Genomic DNA, 20,263 nt, shown 5'->3' with positions numbered 1-20,263 from the left:
GGGGTCTTGCGGTGCAGAGTGCGGCGTAATGTTGCCAGGTTGCAGCGTGGTGCTCTCAGTCTGGTGGCTGAGGCACGCGTCCGTCCGCTCGTGCGGCTTCGGGCAGCTCTGAACGCAGCGCAGAAAATTCTGAGCCTCAACAAATACGTTCTGCTTTCTTTTATTGAGGGGATTGCCCAACTATTGGCATGAATTAGAGCTGTTCAGGCTAACAGCATTTTCTTCTTTTGTTTGAGCCCATGAACCCATATGATGCTTTTTTTTTTTTTTTTTTTTTTTTTTTTTTTTAGTAGAGCAGCTGCGTGCGTGTGTGTGTGCGTGCATGAGTGAGAGCGTGCGTGCGTTTTGGAAACCACACTTTATAAATCGAGCAGATGCAAGTTTGCGCACAAAGATCCACTTTGAAAACCCCATGTCTGTCTATGTGCACATATGTAACTCTGTGTGTGTGTGTGTGTGTGTGTGTATGTATATATATATATATATATATATATATATATATATATATATATATATATATATATATATATATATATATATATATATATATATATATATGGGCCTCTCTGTCTTTAATAGGTTGGCGTTCAAAGAACTGCATGCTGGTATGTCTCTGAGAGAGGCCGCAGCTGACAGGCACATGTTGGCCCTCGATTATGATGGAGCTATGTGGGTGTCCGTATAGAGATATATGCTACATGACTCTCATTCTCTCGACACTGTTTCCCTTTCAGCCTGCAAACAGCTCTGGGAGCTCAGATTGTGTGTGTGTGTGTGTGTGTGTGAGAACACAGCAGCGTTCACGGGGGACATGCCATTACTCATGCCACTCCCTGCTGCCTAATCCAGGCCTATATGGCTTGAAAGGTGTTTGTTTTAGTTATCCGAAACTCAAGTTTCCTCTCCCGGCACGTCCCGCTTGCTCTTCGTCTTTCCTTTCTTCTCCTCCATTCTCCGTTCTTCCTCTGCTCATCTCCTCCGTCCCCCTGCTCCGGTCCTCTCTTGTCTAAGGAATCGTGCCGTCTCCTCCTCTCCTCCTCTCCTCCGCTCCTCTCCACTCCGCTCCCCCTCAGGTCAGCTATCAGGATGTTGTTGTGTATTTCCTGTCAGTGGGAGAGAGAGGAAGGAAGCGCACTCATACACCGTTTGATCGGTAATGCTTTTCACATGTGGAGCTCACTGAGCACACAGACCCTGCGTTGTGTCCACTGTTTTCTCTGTTTGTGTCCAGGGGCAAAGTTAGCGCTGCTTGTCTCGCGCAAATCCCCTCCGTATCACACACGGCTACGACCCGCGCGCGCGCGCACACACACACACACACACTCACACACTTCCGACACACTCATCCCTCTCTGCTCGCACAAACTGCTGACCCAAAGGGAAAAAAGAAGGTGACGCAGAAAGCATCTGCAGCCCAGATCACACTAATTATGAGGATCTGTTCTGTGCGCTGACATGAACCTATTTGGGCGTTATCTGAGAAAGTGGTTGGCAATGTGTGGCGGCAGGCAGACCCCGCCAGCAGTCGAACGAAGACTCGGTGAGCACATCCTCTGCGCCTCCAGCAGCAGCTGTGCGAAGTGTCAGCACCGCAGATGTGCTTGGTGGGAGGGGGTTTAGGCCTGGGTGGTGTGCGCACCGTGGGGCGAGTGTGTGAACGGCTGGGTAGGGGTTGGAGTGTTGGTCGAGTGTCTTCAGGACTGGATGGAAGGGAGAATCTGGTGTGTGTGGTGCGGCGGTGTTTCGGAAACACCGCCGCACGCGTGTGCGGCCTACCCACTTCTAGCCCACGTTTGGTTACTACTCTTTATACATGTGTCAGGAAAAAACATTCACACAAAGAATTTAACTCTCTCAGTGACCACCCCACACACACACACACACACACACACACACACACACACACACACACATGCATGCACACACACACACAGAAGGAGTCTGGAGTGGATGTTGTCGCTCTTAATCATCAGCAGGAGGGGGAACAGTAGCTCCTTACAGTCCTGGAACTATAAATCCAAATCGGATTTTACGAAGCAGTAAAACACACTCCTGCTTGGCGCAAGTAACACACACCCGCGCTCACTCACTTTCAAATGGTCTCAATCTCGTTCTGTCAAATGACTAACCGCACAGTCTCCGTTTCTGGCTCATGCGCTTATACACGCAGTCTCTCTTTTCTCGCACATCAGTCTCTGTGCGTGCCTCAGGGTGTGCGGGCGGCGGCGTGTCAAGGTGTACAGGTGGGCGAGCGTCAGGGTGGGTGGGCGGGCGGGTGCGATTAGTCATACTGATAAAAGTGCTAAAGGCGATGGCGTTTACGTTCAGCAGGTCTGAGATCAGGCTCCTCTCTGGATCTGCTCTGACGGACAGATCATGCTTGGATAAGCAGCCGACTGCGTTTGATGCACATGTGACGCCCAGCTGTAGAAGTATCGCGTTTCCCGGTGCGCGTCACCACTGCGTCAGAAGGAATAAAATGTGCTGTTCTGTTTGCACCAGCTCAGCGGAGCCGGTGGCCTCTGATCAAAAGCTGTCAGTGAAACAGCTGATCTGGTGCTCCAGACCGCACGCCACCTCCACAAACCCCTCCTTATCCTTTCATTTTAGACTCCTCTGCACCGCACAGACCCACTCCTGTGGGCGAGCGATCCTTATACGATTTGGCCGGATCTGGGACTGCGCGAACGCTCGACCGCGTCGAAATGGGGAGTCCGCAGCACTTCCCCATCCGTGTGGCTTACCCGTCCTCGGGCCGCTCGCAGCTCCACCCGCAGCTCCACCCGCAGCTCCACCCGCAGCTCCGCCCGCAGCTCCACCCGAAAGGCAGCGAAGCTCAGCCCACAGCAGAAAGCAGGGGACACGCTCTCTGTGCGCTCTGCAAACCCCCCCCTCCCCCCGTCGGCCGGTTCTCAACGGCTGCCAGTTAAGTGCTCAGCTAGGAAACAGCCAGCGTTTCTCAGGAGTGATCGCGTCTCGGAGGAGATCGAGCCCGAGCAGCTCGCTGGGTCAAACTGGGTTAGCCTGCCGATTCCTGCTCGTTCTGGATGGTGTCCCGGCGTGCGCACATGCGGCATCGCAAACAGATTCTCTCTTTCCGAAGTCCCACCGTCGCATATCGCCACATCGCACACGCGAGCGATAAGCGCTTCGGGTACTAAACGCCGCAAGCCTTTGCGGGGCGCTGCGCGTGCGTTGAACTCGGTGGGCTGCGATGTTCATCGCAGGGAGCGTAACAGCGGGCTTTTACCTGCTGTGAGCTGCAGCCGAGCAGTGGAGGGAGGCCACGCATCAGGCTGCGCGCCCTGGCCGCCTCTGGCTGGTTCTTTATTGGGCTGTCACTGCAGTTTCAGACAGGTCTGATCACATCACACAAAGAAAAGATGGATCGGCCGCGGTGACGTGACCACGGTCTGGCCTAGCGTGGACCTAATTGGCCTGTAAACGAGAGACTTTCATTGTCCCACACTCACACACACGTTTTGTTCACTGTTTCTCTTTCTCACGCGCACTTCACATACACATGCACAAACAGCCCTTCTCTCTCGCGCGCTCGCGCGCTCGCTCGCCGTTTCCCCTCTCTGTTGGCCACATGGTCCGTTGGTCTGTAATCTGTGTTTATAACCTCCTTATTCTGACATGTAAACTGCATGGAAGATAAATGACTTCAGCAATTAAGATGTTGAAATCAGAGTGCAAACAAAAGGGATTGGGAGTGTATGCCATTGCCATGTAAACACAGGTCTTTCCCCCCTTCCTCTCGGCCCACCTCGCCCCCCGTAATGCCAGTAGTTGCGCCGTCCAAACGCTGCACCGCGCTCTCTCTCTCTTTTGTCGTTGCTGCAGCTGCAGCGTGGGAGCAGGCCAAGTCTCGCTGTCAGCGACCACCAAATTAGTGCTCCCCCGAGACAGGAGGAGTCTCCATGTGTAGCGTGGCCAACTAGAGATGATTATCTGTGTATGAATGATATTAAGCTCATATCAGCCTAATTGATGTCAGGTGTCTGTGGGTGTCTGGGCGGACGCTTGCGTTTGTGGGTCCGCGTTGGGGAGCGCTTGGAGCTGGTGAAGTGCATCAGTATATGTGCAGGCGCGCGCGCGGGTCTCTTTCTTTCTTGCTGTAACTCTGGATCCCAAACGGGGACGTTTGTTATGAGCCCGGTGATGTCATCCTGTGGCGTTTCGTTATCACGGGCCTTTAATTTTCTCCCAGCTGGGTCTGAGGTGCTACTTCCAAATAGCACCCTAGGCCTTGGCTTCTGCCCAGCCTCCAACTCCAACTCCCAGCCCTAATTACCTTCATTTCAGATGCAAATTAAGTGCAATTGGACTTGACTCGCGCAATAAATCTTGGCAACGTTGTTACCCAGAGGTCTCTGAGCATAGGGCAGTTTTGTGCAGACCACCATCAGTTAGAGTTCTTAACGCACTAAGTAATTGCAAACCTCATGAATCTGTAGCCATGCGAGTTGGCTTTGGTTGAGAGGGGAGGGGAGGATGAGTTTGCTCTGGCTGTGAAACCCAGGCTGTAATGATTTTAGATATGTGATACTCAGGCATTCTGCACCATTTCAGTCTCGCTGGAGCATTTACTCTTGTTAACCCATCACATCTGTGTGTTTTTGTGAGTGTGTGCGAGCACTCGGTGTGTGGGTGTGGGTGTGCATGTGCTTATGAGCGCATGTAAGTGTGATTTTGCGAGTCCATGTATACACAGGATGATGATGATGATGATGATGATGATGACGATGACGACGACGATGTGTTTGCTTGGCCCTCCTCACAGCACAAAGGGGCTAAATCTGCCGAGGTGAAATATGGTAGATGCCATTTAGAGAAAAATAAATCTGCTCTCACCTTGAAACTGAGATTAGACTGTAACTCAGCAGGGCGCCCCTGCACAGCGCCTGACAGCACACAGTAGCCTCGGCATATGTGCAGGGAAAAGAGCCGCAGAAATGTTTAAAGTGAACGCTCCTGGTCAATATCCCTTACGCCCTCCAGGAGAGAGAGGCCCACCTACACACACACACACACACACACACACACACACACAGATGAGAGAAGAAGGGTACTGACTATAAAGAGGGGGTGAGGAACAGGTTGGGGTTGAGGTGGGTCATGTACTGCAGTCGTGAGGAGAAACAGAAGCTCCAGATGGATCTTGCGGGGGACGTCAGGAACGGGGGATGCGGGGCCAGGCCACAGAAGCGTGCTCTCCCAGCCAGGGACCACAGTCTCAGCCAGACACTCCAGAACCTTTGCCAGAGCCACAGCGAGACCCCCAAACCCACGGGGGCTCCCCCTTTTCCCACCCAGCGCGCGTAGCTCCACACTCACACCCGCCTGGCCCCGCCTCACCGCGCACTTTGCCGCGGCTTTGTTTTAATACCTTGAACCACATTTAACCTTCAAACCACCCGGCTGAGCGAAGGCCTCTAACGATCCCCACCCACTTACCCATCCGACGCTCTCCTCTTGCAGAGGCCAGGAGAGAGCTGAGGGAACAGGGTTATCGGGTGGGGCTGGTTTCAGTCACTCTAAAATGCCTGCCAGCACGCGGCACGCCCGCCGGTCACAGCCCCTCCGCACTCACGAGCTGAGAGGACGACGGTTCCTTAGCCCTGTCTGGCGCTCTCACACAGTTGTGAGAGAGAGCAGCTGATCCTCTGGCTTCTGCTGAGCACTGGGTCTTCACCAGCCTTTACACGCACACGGACGACAGCGCTCTGGCCGTCTGCTACTGTAATATGCGCACACCGGAACCAACAGTCACGTTTGTGTTCACTTTTGTATTACGGCAGAAATGAAAGTAGAGATCTGTGCGCAGATGTGCGCGTTTGCTTTTCTGTGTACGTTTGTCTCCCCTTGGGCTACGTGTGTGAGTGTCTCCTTGGAGTGTGTCTGGGTTTTAAGGGCGATACCTAGAGGGGAAAGTTCTACTTGATATTTTTCTCGAGTTTAACCTGGTAGCTGAACCAAACTTAATATGCTTGTGTTTATTTCTTCTGTTGGTGGCTGCCCTATCCTCTTTTGTGACTGTGTATGTGATCGCAGTTCTTTGTAAGCACTCCTAACTTGCTCAGCCTGGTGTTTGGGCCTTGAGCTGACTGTGGTTAGTTTAATCACCAAAATCCCCCTTTAGGAAGCAAAGATTCTGTTACCATAGAGAGCCCCCAGTGAGGGCCATTGAAACAATCCCCCACAAATCCCAGCAGATGCCCCACACCAAGATACAGGGATATGTGGAAGAGCCAGCCAGCTGTGTGTGTGTGTGTGTGTGTGTGTGTGTGTGTGTGTGTGTGTGTGTGTGTTTGTGTGTGCGTGCATGCGTGCATGTGTGTGCGTGTGTGTGTGTGTGTATCTATCATCACATGTGGTACAGAGGGATCAGGTAGCTTCATATTCATAACTGCATAGCTTCATAACTCTTCATATTTCGAGTTGTCATAACATTTCTGTTCTGTAGTGACATTCTTCACATTGCGCAATAAGGAAACCGTATCAGAATTGCTGTTGATTTTGGTGAGATGAATGCAGTTGCATGTCCTTCCACATCTGATGGTACTTTCAGCTGCCGCTCATGCTGTTGGCTGTCTCCAGCAAACACACAAACAGAAATAAACGAGCAAAATGAAAGCCCTGCCGAGGTCACAGGCAGCCCTACTGAGCTCATGGACGCTTAACGTGTGCGTGAGCGAGAGATCGGGACATGGCGTAGACTGTACCATAATCGTCCTCTCGGACTGGGTGGAGAGCCCAGAGCTTGTCCTGTGCCGTCCTGACGAGTCCTGCAGTGGTGATAGGCTCTCTCCTCCTGCGTGTCTGATCTCTGTCTGATGTGTGCTGCGTTGTGACCACACTCGCCACACTTTCCTCCCCTCCCAGGCGGGCGTTGAACCTGGGTGTGCTTCGCGACCCGGGGTCGGATGTGGAGGATCGCCAGTACCAGATTGACCTGCAGAGCATAAACATGGGTACCGCACAGTGGGAGCAGCTACGCCCTGAGGGGGACGGAGCATCTGGGGCCACGCCTGCTGACGGCGGGAGGAGCTCCCAGAATCCTGCACTAGAGTGGAACATGGCCAGCAGGTAAAACACATCAACAGTAAATCACTTATTACAACCGACTCTCTCTCGGCGACCTCATGTCCGTTCAAACCCGCGGGACCCGTGCCCCCTGAAATCTTGAAGGCGTGATTTTCGATTTCAATTGTAAGACCAATTTGAGTCTGATGATTCAATTTCAAAAACACAGGGGGGGTCTTTTTTGGGGGTTTTATGTTTTGCTAATAGCATGGTTTATTTAATTAACTGGCAGAGCTAAGGTGCTAAGAGCTAAGGTGATCGAAAGCCAGCAAGATCGATCCATGCTGAAGCAGTAAAGCAGCGTTGATAAATAGGCCAATTCTGTGGTTGTTCTTGTTGACAGGCTGCACTTCTAGCTGCTAACAGTCACCACTGTACTGAACGATCTTGCTTTGTAGCAGCATTATCCACTGCTACCTGTTTGCAGTGCTGTGGCTTCTATTACTCCTACCATCGCTGTATCGTTACAGCATATGACCAGGTCAGGGTGCCTGCAGGTCCGTAAAATATCTTAATTTGTCTGAAGTTGTATTTTTACAAATTTATAGCATTAAAAAGTCTTAGGCATTAACCAATAATGGTCTTAAATTTGAAATTTTTAAATGTAAAATGTCTCTGCTGTCGGCTCATTCAAATTTCGGAAATGACATTTACTATGTCTAAAACGGTTGATCTCAGTCGCCCAATCACCGATTGTAAATCTTAAAACTGCCAACTGTAGATGACAAGCTTCGTTTTGATATAATTAAAACAATATATTACCATGACTTATTAATATTTCGACCTTGGAAACCTGACATTTTGTTAGAAAGTTTGATCTATTGCCAACGCCAAAAGTTTTGCGACACAATGTTGATGTATTAGAATTTATTCTGTCAGCATTCTAGCTAGGTTAGCTGGCTACTCTTAGGAATACCATGTAACACTGATTATGTCCATCTATGCAAGAGGAGGAAAATCTGTGTGGCTAGATTTATTATAGGCCTATGTCAAATAACATTTTTTGGTCCTCTAAAATTTTGTTTGCATATATACTAACAAATGGCATTAGGATCCAAGCTAGCTAAGTAACTAATGTTACCAAAATCTAGCCCAGATACCCACTAGCGGTGTTGTAACTCGACAGGAAATTCTAGTTAGGCTGTTTCATCTGAAGCTATCTACCTCAACATGTTTAACTCAATTTATGACTGTGCAACTAGTTACATATTTTGTGAATATGGCTTGAAATTCCAGAAATCAGCTTGGTAGCTCTAGCTTTATCTAGCTAGCTTTGTTTGAACATTACAGTGAAGTAGCTAGCTATTATATAATAACCAGTGGGTATGATCTCGCTGTGTCATTACAACACATGACCAGCAGGTATGACCTCGCTGTGTCATTACAGCACATGACCAGCGAGTATGACCTCGCTGCGTCATTACAGCACATGACCAGCGGGTATGACCTCGCTGCGTCATTACAGCACATGACCAGCGGGTATGACCTCGCTGCGTCATTACAGCACATGACCAGCGGGTATGACCTCGGTGTGTCATTACAACACATGACCAGCAGGTATGACCTCGCTGCGTCATTACAGCACATGACCAGCGGGTATGACCTCGCTGCGTCATTACAGCACATGACCAGCGGGTATGACCTCGCTGCGTCATTACAGCACATGACCAGCGGGTATGACCTCGCTGCGTCATTACAGCACATGACCAGCGGGTATGACCTCGCTGCGTCATTACAGCACATGACCAGCGGGTATGACCTCGCTGCGTCATTACAGCACATGACCAGCGGGTATGACCTCGCTGCGTCATTACAGCACATGACCAGCGGGTATGACCTCGCTGCGTCATTACAGCACATGACCAGCGGGTATGACCTCGCTGCGTCATTACAGCACATGACCAGCGGGTATGACCTCGGTGTGTCATTACAACACATGACCAGCGGGTATGACCTCGCTGCGTCATTACAGCACATGACCAGCGGGTATGACCTCGCTGCGTCATTACAGCACATGACCAGCGGGTATGACCTCGCTGCGTCATTACAGCACATGACCAGCGGGTATGACCTCGCTGCGTCATTACAGCACATGACCAGCGGGTATGACCTCGGTGCGTCATTACAGCACATGACCAGCGGGTATGACCTCGCTGCGTCATTACAGCACATGACCAGCGGGTATGACCTCGCTGCGTCATTACAGCACATGACCAGCGGGTATGACCTCGCTGCGTCATTACAGCACATGACCAGCGGGTATGACCTGCCTGTGTCATTACAGCACATGACCAGCGGGTATGACCTGCCTGTGTCATTACAGCACATGACCAGCGGGTATGACCTCGCTGCGTCATTACAGCACATGACCAGCGGGTATGACCTCGCTGCGTCATTACAGCACATGACCAGCGGGTATGACCTCGCTGCGTCATTACAGCACATGACCAGCGGGTATGACCTCGCTGCGTCATTACAGCACATGACCAGCGGGTATGACCTCGCTGCGTCATTACAGCACATGACCAGCGGGTATGACCTCGCTGCGTCATTACAGCACATGACCAGCGGGTATGACCTCGGTGTGTCATTACAGCACATGACCAGCGGGTATGACCTCGCTGCGTCATTACAGCACATGACTAGTGGGTATGACCTCGGTGTGTCATTACAGCACATGACCAGCGGGTATGACCTCGCTGCGTCATTACAGCACATGACCAGCGGGTATGACCTCGCTGCGTCATTACAGCACATGACTAGTGGGTATGAGCTCTCTGCATGTTGTAACACAGCTCAGTGGAATGGAATACATTATAATGCACTATAGTTCAAATTAGAAGCCTTCATTTACTTCATGTCTAGTTGTTTTTCAAGACCCTTTTCTTAAACTGATCAGATTTGTGTATTTAAACAAGCTACTGGCATGTGATCATTCGCTGAATTGCGTATAAAATGTGATCCGGTTGGGAACTGAAAGGATCAGATGCCATATGTTTAGCTTTTAAGGAACAGTTCACATGCAGATCAGATTTATGAAAAAGAGACGCGAGTGCTGGTGTAAACACGGCCTCCGAGGCTACTCTACCCCCTCTGCCTGCATCCAGGTCAGGCTCTGTTTGTGTTGTCGATTGACCTGGCTAGTGGAAAGTACAGACTTTCAGCAGACCAAACTGCCTGTCCTTAGGTTCAGAGGGTTATAGCAGCACATCACGTAATGGAAACCACAAGAGCTTCTGAAAGCAGCTCTGACCTGAATTTGGCTCTGAATTGTCAGTTTGCTTTACATTCTTTGTTAATTGCTCATATAAGGGGTTGTGTGGGGTATTGAATGTAAGTACACTTACAAACATGCGTTATTGGAGTTAATGCCTCTCTGTGGCCTCACTGTACAGAATCATAATTATGAGCTCTGTCATTTTTTACGAGGCCGGGAGCTAAAGCAAACATGGACTGTAACGGGCCATTTGGCCCTCCGCCGTATTTCACTCATGTTGGGAAACTCATGAAGCCCAAAAATCACACAGTCCACCGCCAGGAACCAAATTCATATTCAACCTCTGTCAACTAAAAATAACCCACAACTCCTCTGTGATGGAGACACTGAGCAGGCAAATGAGGGAGCAGTAGAACGAGGGTGTCTGCCATGGGAAGACTACAGTAGAACATGGGTGTCTGCCATGGGGAGACTACAGTACTACAGTGACTACAGTGGAACGTGGGTGTCTGCCATGGGGAGACTACAGTAGAACAAGGGTGTCTGCCATGGGGAGACTACAGTACTACAGTGACTACAGTGGAACGTGGGTGTCTGCTATAGGGAGACTACAGTAGAACATGGGTGTCTGCCATGGGGAGACTGCAGTACTACAGTGACTACAGTGGAACGTGGGTGTCTGCTATCGGGAGACTACAGTGACTACAGTAGTACGAGTGTGTCTGCCTCACGGACACTACAGTACCAGAGTGGAACGAGGGTGTCTGCCTCAGGGAGACTACAGTAGAATGAGTGTGTCTGCCTCACGGGGACTACAATGACTACAGTAGAACGAGGGGGTCTGCCATAGGGAGACTACAGTACTACAGTAGAATGAGGGTGTCTGCCTTAGGGAGACTACAGTACTACAGTAGAATGAGGGGGTCTGCCATAGGGAGACTACAGTGACTACAGTGGAACGAGGGGGTCTGCCATAGGGAGACTACAGTGACTACAGTGGAACGAGGGGGTCTACCATAGGGAGACTACAGTGACTACAGTGGAATGAGGGGGTCTGCCATAAGGAATAGCAAAAAAAAAGAGAAGTGGAGGGAAGTAGGAAGAAGTCCCCCCAGGGAGAAGCAGCCATCATATACACAGCCACAGTTCCTTCAGGACACAGTCCGAGATTGAGCTAGAGAGAGCGAGCACAGTGTTGGGGAGACTTTACTGCTGTTGTAGAAAGATGGTAAATGTGGAGCAGGGAGAGACAGAGGTGCAAAGCTGATTCTGGAAAGTGGGTGGGTGTTTGACCTTTTGTGGATTTGGGAGCGTGTGTGTAAGGCTAAAAGTGATATAATTTAGCTGACTTGTGTATAGCTCCCCCAACAGCTCATAATTGAGCAACAAACACATCCTCAGCATTCATATTACTTTTCCTGGCTAAGGTTATAATACAGCTCGTCTCCCTACGTCTCGCTGCGTCTCCCTATGCTGTTCAGTACCGGAGGGAGGTGAATAGCATTGCCTGAGCCAATTACAAGTCCAGCACTAACTAATGCTCTTCCTTTTATAAATATTGGAAGCTATGCCGTTTGATTTGTTAATAGCAGCAGATGTGGCAATTAACACCACCTTCTAAAACACAATTGTATATTTGTTTTACTGCTAACAAATGTTCCCAGAGATAGGGGTTGATAGGTGGGATGAGCGTTAGCTGAGGCGGGAGAGTTTATTCTGCCGGGGCTTGCTGTGGGCTCTGTGTATACACTCAGGGAGGGTCCTGGTACAGGCTTGTCAAATAATGGCTGACTCAGAGGTGCTAAGTGTCTGCAGCTTTCTGGAGTGTGCAGGAGCAGAACAGGGGAGGGGAGAACGTTGGCCTTGCACCGATAGCTTGCGCTCTCTCTCTCTCTCTCTCTCTCTCTCTCCCCCTTTCATTCTCTCACTCTGTCGCTCTCTCAGATGGGCCACGATGCGCAGCTTGTTTGTGGCGGGCAGAGGGGAAATAGATGCCGTGTGTGCCTTTGTGATCTCGCTGACGCGAGAATTGTTCCGGCCGTTCCCGTCAGTAAAGTGCAAAGCGCTTTCAGCCGAATGCGTCATAAAGTTCCCACAAACTCGTATACCATTAGATTAGGTTCACTTCCTCGGAGGATAGTGAAAACTTGCTCTCAAACCTGCATGTCCGAGTGAAGGTGCAGAAGATGTTACGGTGACCTAAGCTGTCAAAATAAGAGTTGCTTGTGAATTTAAAGTGCATATGTGCGGCTTTTCGCAGTATTCGGAGGCATCAGGAGAGGAGAGCCATCCTCACGCCCATCCTGACCGATTTCTCCATCCGCATCACAGTTGCCCCTGCCATCATCTACAGCAAACCTGTATCCCCCGACAACAGCCCGGCAGAGGTACTGTGTGTGTGTGTGTGTGTGTGTGTGTGTGTGTGTGTGTGTGTGTGTGTGAGAGAGAGAGAGAGCGCAGTTGTCTGTGTGTGTGTGTGTCAGCACCTATACGTGTCTGCGTGTGTTCTCGCGTCTGTTCCTATGTGCGCATGCATTTGGCTCTCACTTAGGTGTACTGGACTTTACAATAATAAACTGTTTGGACATAAGTAGCAAGCCGTTAGTCATGGCTTTTGACATCATCAACACACAGAAATACATTCTTACCCACAATAGCTAATTTGTGTGGTTCTGACCCGGAGAATCTGAGGCTGCATGCTTTCACAGCTGATGTTCTTGGCAAGAGGGCACGATCGCCTCATCCGTTCTCTTAAACGTCCCTCTGACAATGTCTAACAGCTCATCTGTTTCTCCCTCTCCAAGCTCACGCTCAAAGACTGATTTTTTTTTTCGTCTTTTTCTTCTCTCGAGTTTGTTACTTTTCTGGACACACTCCGTCTTTAGGAAGTCACAAATCACAGTGTGAAAGAGAGAAGTGTGTGTTCTGTTGAATGGGTAGATGTTGGTGTCAAAGGTAATGGCAAGTGCTCAGAACCCGAACACGAAGCCAGTGCCCAGAGCGCACTCTCTAAAGGCCTGTCCCAGGAGCCCCAGAGAGGGGCGAGAGGTGACCCAGTCGGAGAGAGAAGGATGCGTGTGTGGGAGGAACAGCATGGCCCTGGTGGTGTGTAGCTGCTGGGTGTGAGGCCTGGCCTTGCGAGCGGAGAGGAGACAGTTTCCTGTTTTGGCCCTCACATGTCACCATCTCTCTCTCTCTCTCTCTCTCTCTCTCTCTATCTCTCTCTCTCTCTCTCTCTCTCTCGCTCTCTCTCTCTCTCTCTCTCTCTCTCTCTCTCTCTCTCTCTCTCTCTCTCTGTAGGAGATAGTGGTGTGCGGTCACAGCTTGGAGGTGAACGTGACCTCAGGCTTGGACATGTTTCTGAGTGTGTCGCAGGTGCAGCTTCTCCAGCAGCTGCTGCAAGCCAACGTGGGACCTGCCGACACTTCAGACAAAGCCACAGAGGTGAACAACGCAGCAGGAATATACAGCCACACAACGATCAAAGCACACTTGGAAGAGGCCGGGGGGGGGGGTTTGGCAGGATAGCTTCCGTTCTGCGGTGTGCCACCCACCAACCCCTGCTGATTTTAATCAAACCATATGAACATACAGTATTTAGTCCAAGGAAAGAGAACAGTTGGAGAGTTGTCTCATCACCACTCATTTCTTTAATTTAGTAGAAGATTGCTCATCACTGCTCAGCCGCTTGTCTTTGCATTAGTCATTCTGCAGTGCCCTCTTGTGGTCACTGGAAGTGTTGGCTTCTTGGAGTTAAAAGCGCAAGAAAAACTGTATGTTTGTGCGTGTCACAAATCCTGCCTGTCAGAGAGAATCATATTTAACACTGGACCTTACAGAATATATGTGTGTGTGTGTGTGTGTGTGTGTGTGTGTGTGTGGGTGTGTGTGTGTGTGGGGGGTTTCATGATCATTTGCTAAATGATTCCAGTCAGAGCTGATCAACTCAGTAGCTATCTTCAGACTCTGCTATGAGCACTATGCACTTACCTGAGAAAAACATTTTTATTGCTCGGATTATATCAGGTGTCTCGTAAGCTTAGTCACTTTCTCTTTGACACTGCTCCCTCTCTAAGGCAAACGCTGTGTGTGTGTGTGCATGCGTGTGTGTATGTGGCTCTGGGCTCCGATTTCAAACGCCCCTTGCAGCTGACTTTTATAATGGCAGCTAATGAATTTGTTTTGAAGTGCGGACCATGCATGTGTGCCAGGTTCCTCTCTGCTCCTCTGCCTCCACTGGGATGGCTGCATTCCTGCTCGCTGAGCCGTGAGCCAGGCGCACACCACTGCCCACACACACTGCACAGCACTCTGGGAAAGTAGTTCTAAGGACACGGTGCATGGTTTTAGCACAGTGAGAGGTATTCCCCACGACACACGCAGTCTGAGGCACAACACGCATTCTGAGGCAGTAAGATGTATTGCCCACGACACATGCAGTGTGAAGCAGTGAAAGGATACTCCCCACGACACACGCAGTGTGAGGCAGAGGGAGGTTCTCCCCACGACACACACAGTGTGAGGCAGTAAGAGGTAGCCGCCACTTCACACACGGTCCGAGGCCGTCTGACTGCAGCCATAGCACAAGCTATGAATAGCCACCTCTGAGCTCCCTGACATCAGCAGGGTTCCAGTGCGCTCTCTGCACCCCACACATGGTCCCCACATTCCCACTGGAACTTTCTCCCATTTGAAGCGGCAGCCGTTTGATTTCCTGCCAGGGGAGGGGGGAGGGGGTTACTCAGCTGACAGGGGTGTTGGCAGCAACAGCAGCCAGCCCTGGTCAGGGGCTCGAGTGCGATCTCTGATCTCAGCGGAGGGACGCTTTTAGCCGAACTCCTATGTGGCGGCAGCTCCACTCAGCAGCGTGGCCGAGTTCGTCTGAGGCCCTGGAGCCGCGAGCCGCGGAGCGGAAACGCACTGGCACTGCCAAACCCGCCAGCCAGCTGCTGCCACAATGACATCCTTCTCCAAACTTCTCAGCAAGGGGAGGCCTGAGAGGCGCAGGGCGAGGGAGGAAAAGAACAGCAGTATCAGCGCACCCACGACCATGTGGGCACCAACGGGAAACCCTGGATAAGCAGTCAGACTTGCTAGCTTAGGATTTACCACAGTGCAATAGGAAATGGCTTGTGGGTACTGAGGAAGTTCCCCCTTGCCCACATTCTCTCTCTCTCTCTCTCTCTCTCTCTCTCTCTCTCTCTGCCTGTACTAACAACGTCTCAATATTGCGGACTGCCTCTCTGTCAGGGGCATCTACTTGTGGACAGATCCGCCCGGAGAATCCGGAGATTAAGGTCTTAACCCTGAGTACCGTTCCAATGTAGATTATAGTAAAAGAAGAAAAAAAACAGAGGCTGTTGGGCTTTTCGGCTGTTCAGCTGCGATGAACCTTCCCGAGCCCAACGGGAGAGTGCAGGCGTCTGATCTCGGAGAGCTCCCGCACCATGTTCTAGAAGGCTGAAGAACACTTGATGACTCGCCGGTTTGAGTGGGAACCGACTGAAGTCGGTAAGTAAGGGGGAGCCCGGACCGGGTCCTCCCTCCAGCTGGATAGTAGTCCAGGGTGGGGCGGTACCACCCTCCCTCCCCTGCTGATGGAGTGGAGTAAATTCTCTGCAGGCTGTGCTTCAGGGCTCTGTCCTTAATCGGTCCGACAGGTTGACCCTCGCACAGAGCCCTATCGCTTTCACCGACCCACGGCGACCCCTCTTGCTGAGAAGGTCGCCCGTGTTTTCTTTTACCCCGTTGCTGTTCTGAACAATAATAAATGAGGCACCTTTACGAGTCCTTGAGCCACTTAACATCTGCTAAGTGCAAGAACTGCTCCTGCTTATCTCAAATATTTCCATACATTCTTAGTCAATGTTCATCGTGCTCTCTCTGTTATGAAACACAACCTTCCTTTCTCTCTGCCAGCTCAGTGACCCCTCATAGAAGAAACAACTGCTAATTGACAGACAGTCAAAATAATTCACCATCCCCTGTTCACAGTGCCAAATGGTTTGCCCCACGACCCCTCCCAGAGCAGAAGCATGGCACATTCCCCTATTCACCTCAGAAACCCAATCTATTTGAGGTCAGTAGCAGCTGAATTGCCTGCTTTGTCAAAATTGGCGTGAAACTCCAGATAAAATCGGCAAGCTCCGAATTACCTTAAAGAGAAACAAATGGCGTTCGAGGGCCAGCAGCAGGTTTCAATGTGACCCCTGGGTCTGGTTTCAATTCAGGTGAGCGCTAGCTGTTCTCCCTCCTCCTCTATGGCCCCAGCTACACAAGGCCAGTCACTCCGGGACGCTGGATTCGGCAGCCGGTTAGGTTAAGCCTGTTAGGCACAAGGCTCTTAGGTTTGGCACCGCTGCCCCAGAGCAGACGTTTCCTCCACCTGTGTAAGCAGGGTTGCACCTTTCCAGCAGAGGCTGAGCGAGTCGACTGGAGCTCTGGGGTCTTTGTGTAGCTCCAGTTTCACCCCTGCTGCTACAGTTCCTGCCTTGAATACTTCCATCTTCCACCCTTCCAAAAGGAGCCAGTACGGCACCTCCCGAGCGGGACCCACGAGATGCAGTCTGTCTTTGGTTCGCTCAATTTCACATGTGCTTGCTTGCTGCGCTAGCGTTCGGTTTTTACATCACCCATGCCGCTACGGCTATCGTGAACGACTGGTTTGCTTTGACAACTCCGCATGTAGGGAATTGGCTCAGTCGTGCTGCGTTTCTCTATAAAGGGCAGAGATGAATGTCGTCTGTCACGGTTTACGACTGTGGTGGTTTCTTGCCTGCATCTACCAGACACTTCCCTGCGCGGCGGGGGTGATGGCGATGCTCTGGCCTGGTCAGAAACGAAAACGTCGCCGCGATGCGTCTGCCCCGTTCTTTCAACATGGCCGCCAGCTTGTCTCCGTCTGGCCTCAGAGAGACGTTTGTCTCTCACATTCAGCTCTCAACATCCTGTCTGCTTCTCGGACTCCCACAGAGCCACCTGGGCTCTGACTTTTTCCTGCACTCACCTCTTCTTCACCCCTGTTTCCCCAACGTTGCTGTTTGCCAGATTCGTAACCAAAGCAGAGAGGCGGGCTGCCACAGAACAGCTCCATGACCTAATAGGGCCACAGCGTTTGAAGTCCCCGACGTCTGCAAGATGCACCACGATGATGCCGTCTGAAAGCTCTTTTGTTGTTTGTGGAAAACAGTGTGCCGTAAATGAGGTTAGATCCCAAATGTTTTAACCACTGAGCTGAAATCTGTCTGACACACAAGACACATTTCTGTCTCTCTCCCTCTCTCTCTCTCTCTCTCTCCCTCTCCCTCTCTCTCTCCCTCTCTCTCTCTCTCTCTCCCTCTCCCTCTCTCTCTCCCCCCTCTCTCTCCCTTTCTCTCTCCCTCTCTCTCTCTCTCTCCCCCCTTACTCTCCCTTTCTCTCTCCCTCTCCCCCCCTCTCTCTCCCTCTTTCTCTCTCTCTCTCTCTCTCTCTCTCTCTCTCTCTCTCTCTCCATCCTTTCCCTCCCTCACCTTTTTCTTCTTTTTCTCACTCCCTCTCTCTCTCTCTCTCTCTCAAACATTATTTGAAACACTCCATTCTCTCAGTTTCTAGCTCTAATTCACCGAAGTCCTTTTTGAAATTTTGCATATTGTTATTTAATGGCTTCAGTGTCTTTGTATGAGATGCTGTCTGTGATTGGCCAGGTCAGATCAGAGGTTCTGTAATAATCCTATGGCAGCCCTTTCTAAGACAAATGAGCCACCAGGAGCGATGCCCTTTAATATCATGTTAGAGCAAATGTTCCACTCGGTTCTAGAATAGTATGATTTTTACCAAATTTTGCCAGGTTGAATGTAATGAGGTTTGTAGTGCATTTTTTTGTAATTCAAGTCATATTAGTCATAGCTTCACGTACCTTGCCGGTCACCAGAGTGAAAGGATTGCCATACATAAGGTGGCAGTAAACATGTCTAATAAACATTTAACTATCCGTACAGAATGATTAACGCAAGGTGGGAAATCTATCACTGGATTTCGGCTTTAGCGATAGCAGCAGGCTAGGAGTGTTTAAGAGCCCTCCAGCACAGCCTGATCTGACTTCGGTGTAACCTGGGGAGGAAGCTGCATCACCCTCACACTGCCGTCTTGCTATAACGAACAGGCTTTTAAATGGCCGCTTCAACTAGAAAACAAGACCACACGCAAGCCTGGGCGAGGGAGAGGGCATGTACAGATGGACTTTGCCGGGAGTGCCCGATCGGAGCTTCCGGAGCTCTGGTGCGCAGCAGCGTTTCCAGGATGGCTGGGAATCCCTCGCTGCCTTCCTCAGTTTGGCTGAGCCAGAGCAGGCCGGATGACAGCAGCGGCTAACGCGCGAACCCCCGCTGCGCCGCTGGCGACGCAGAGAAACCGCCATGGCAGTTCCAGCGTCTTTGAAGCCCCTTGCTGGAGCCTAGCTTCAGTCCTGATCTGGCCTTCCACAATTCTCAGTGTATTCAAGCCTTAGCTGAGGAGTTCTTGGCCAATCCCGAAAAACGAAGCCGCGTTTCCCCGATTAATCATCATCTATGACGGCTACTAGCACTGTTGCTCTTTTGGCTGAGAGCCCTACTTCACTGACACTGCATGACTTTCAGATAAATTCCAAATTGATTACAATATACTTCTGCTGAACTTTCAAAGCTTTGAACACGCTCGCTGCGTGACGAGTGAACTCGTGGACTATTACAAATTGCCGTTCTTGCTTTAATCACGCCGCAGGCTTTCTGTGAGTTTTTAGAAGTATTTGGGGAAAAAAAAAAAATTGCAGCACGGTTGGTGGTTAGCCTGTTTTTTTTCTGGTCACAATTTGGTACGAAGTCGGGGACACAGCTGCGGCAAAGCGAGGTACTGGAGCCGGCATGCCTCCGCTCCTGCTTGTCGAGGGTGGCGCAGAGGAAGGCCAGCATCTCGCGGCGCCCGTCCGCCCGTCGCACCTCTGGCTCATCCTTTCTTACTCCAACTGCCGTAGGGGGACCCTCTTGAATCTCTGTTCACATTATCCCCACCGCCTACACCATATGTACTCAGGACACTTCATGTCTTTGCCTAGCTGTACGCTAGCTCACGCTACAGCTGGACGCAGCCAGGCGCCCGTCCTGCGCCCATGCCTGATGTAACAGCAGTGTGAGATCCTGCCGTCGTACCTCTGCACGCTTGTCTCTCCCGACGGTTGGATCGGATCTTCCCACGCGATGAACTTGGGTAGCACCCGCAACGCCTCCCATAACCTCTCCTGGATACTGCAAAGTTTAGTCGGGTCACATACCTAATCCTTCTGGACCCTAACCAGGCACCAGGTGGGCTTCAAATGTTAGCATGTCCCATGAATACCAAATTTGAGCAGGACCTGAGAAGTCCCAACAGGAACAGTCTTTGAATATTAGTCGCTAACCTCTCATTGACCTTTCCTCTGTACCATGTGATGCCTCTGTTTGATAGATTTCGGTAAAGCAGCTTTGCGAAACCACACGATACAAATAAAATTTTGTTTAGTCAAATTGGATGCAGGGTTTCAACCAGGAAAGGTCTCAGGCCGACCTCTGCAGAAATAAGCAAGACTCCACAGACATGCTGACTTGCAGAGGTGGGGGCAGGTGTGTGTGTGTGTGTGTGTGTGTGTGTGTGTCTGCACGCGCTGGCGCGCACGTCCATTCTTGTGCATATTCTACACATTGAGGCACTGACTAACATGGTTGTTCTCCTTAATCTGCCTATAAACCACATTAACATGTTCTTCACTGCTTTAATCCCAAACACTGGTTTTGCTTCTCATTCTGGAGACTGTTTATATCTGCTAATTCATCAGCTTGGTGGAGTAGCTTTGTGTGCACTATGATTTGGAGAAAACGAGACCGAAATAAAGAGAGAGGGATATTTACTCTAATCATATATACTTGTGCGACTGGTGGTTCTGTATACTCCTAAGGTTCTCAGCAT

At 50.6% G+C, this 20,263-nt stretch overlaps 1 protein-coding gene across 5 annotated transcripts in view; it reads left to right on the top strand.

The window, feature by feature from the left end:
* The window catches only part of vps13b (vacuolar protein sorting 13 homolog B), a 220,605-nt gene that overhangs the window by 138,661 nt on the left and 61,681 nt on the right, over positions 1 to 20,263 (top strand). For all 5 annotated transcript variants that reach the window (XM_081714207.1, XM_035525873.2, XM_035525874.2 and 2 more), the window contains exons 31-33: positions 6,889 to 7,092; positions 12,567 to 12,693; positions 13,607 to 13,750. In XM_081714207.1, the coding sequence (XP_081570333.1) occupies positions 6,889 to 7,092; positions 12,567 to 12,693; positions 13,607 to 13,750 (475 nt within the window). The remainder of the gene's footprint in view (positions 1 to 6,888; positions 7,093 to 12,566; positions 12,694 to 13,606; positions 13,751 to 20,263) is intronic.

Source organism: Electrophorus electricus, chromosome 1 (assembly GCF_041902795.1).
Source record: "Electrophorus electricus isolate QZ-2024a chromosome 1, ASM4190279v1, whole genome shotgun sequence".
Classification (NCBI taxonomy): Eukaryota; Metazoa; Chordata; class Actinopteri; order Gymnotiformes; family Gymnotidae; genus Electrophorus; species Electrophorus electricus.
This window is presented reverse-complemented; position numbering and strand designations above follow the sequence as displayed.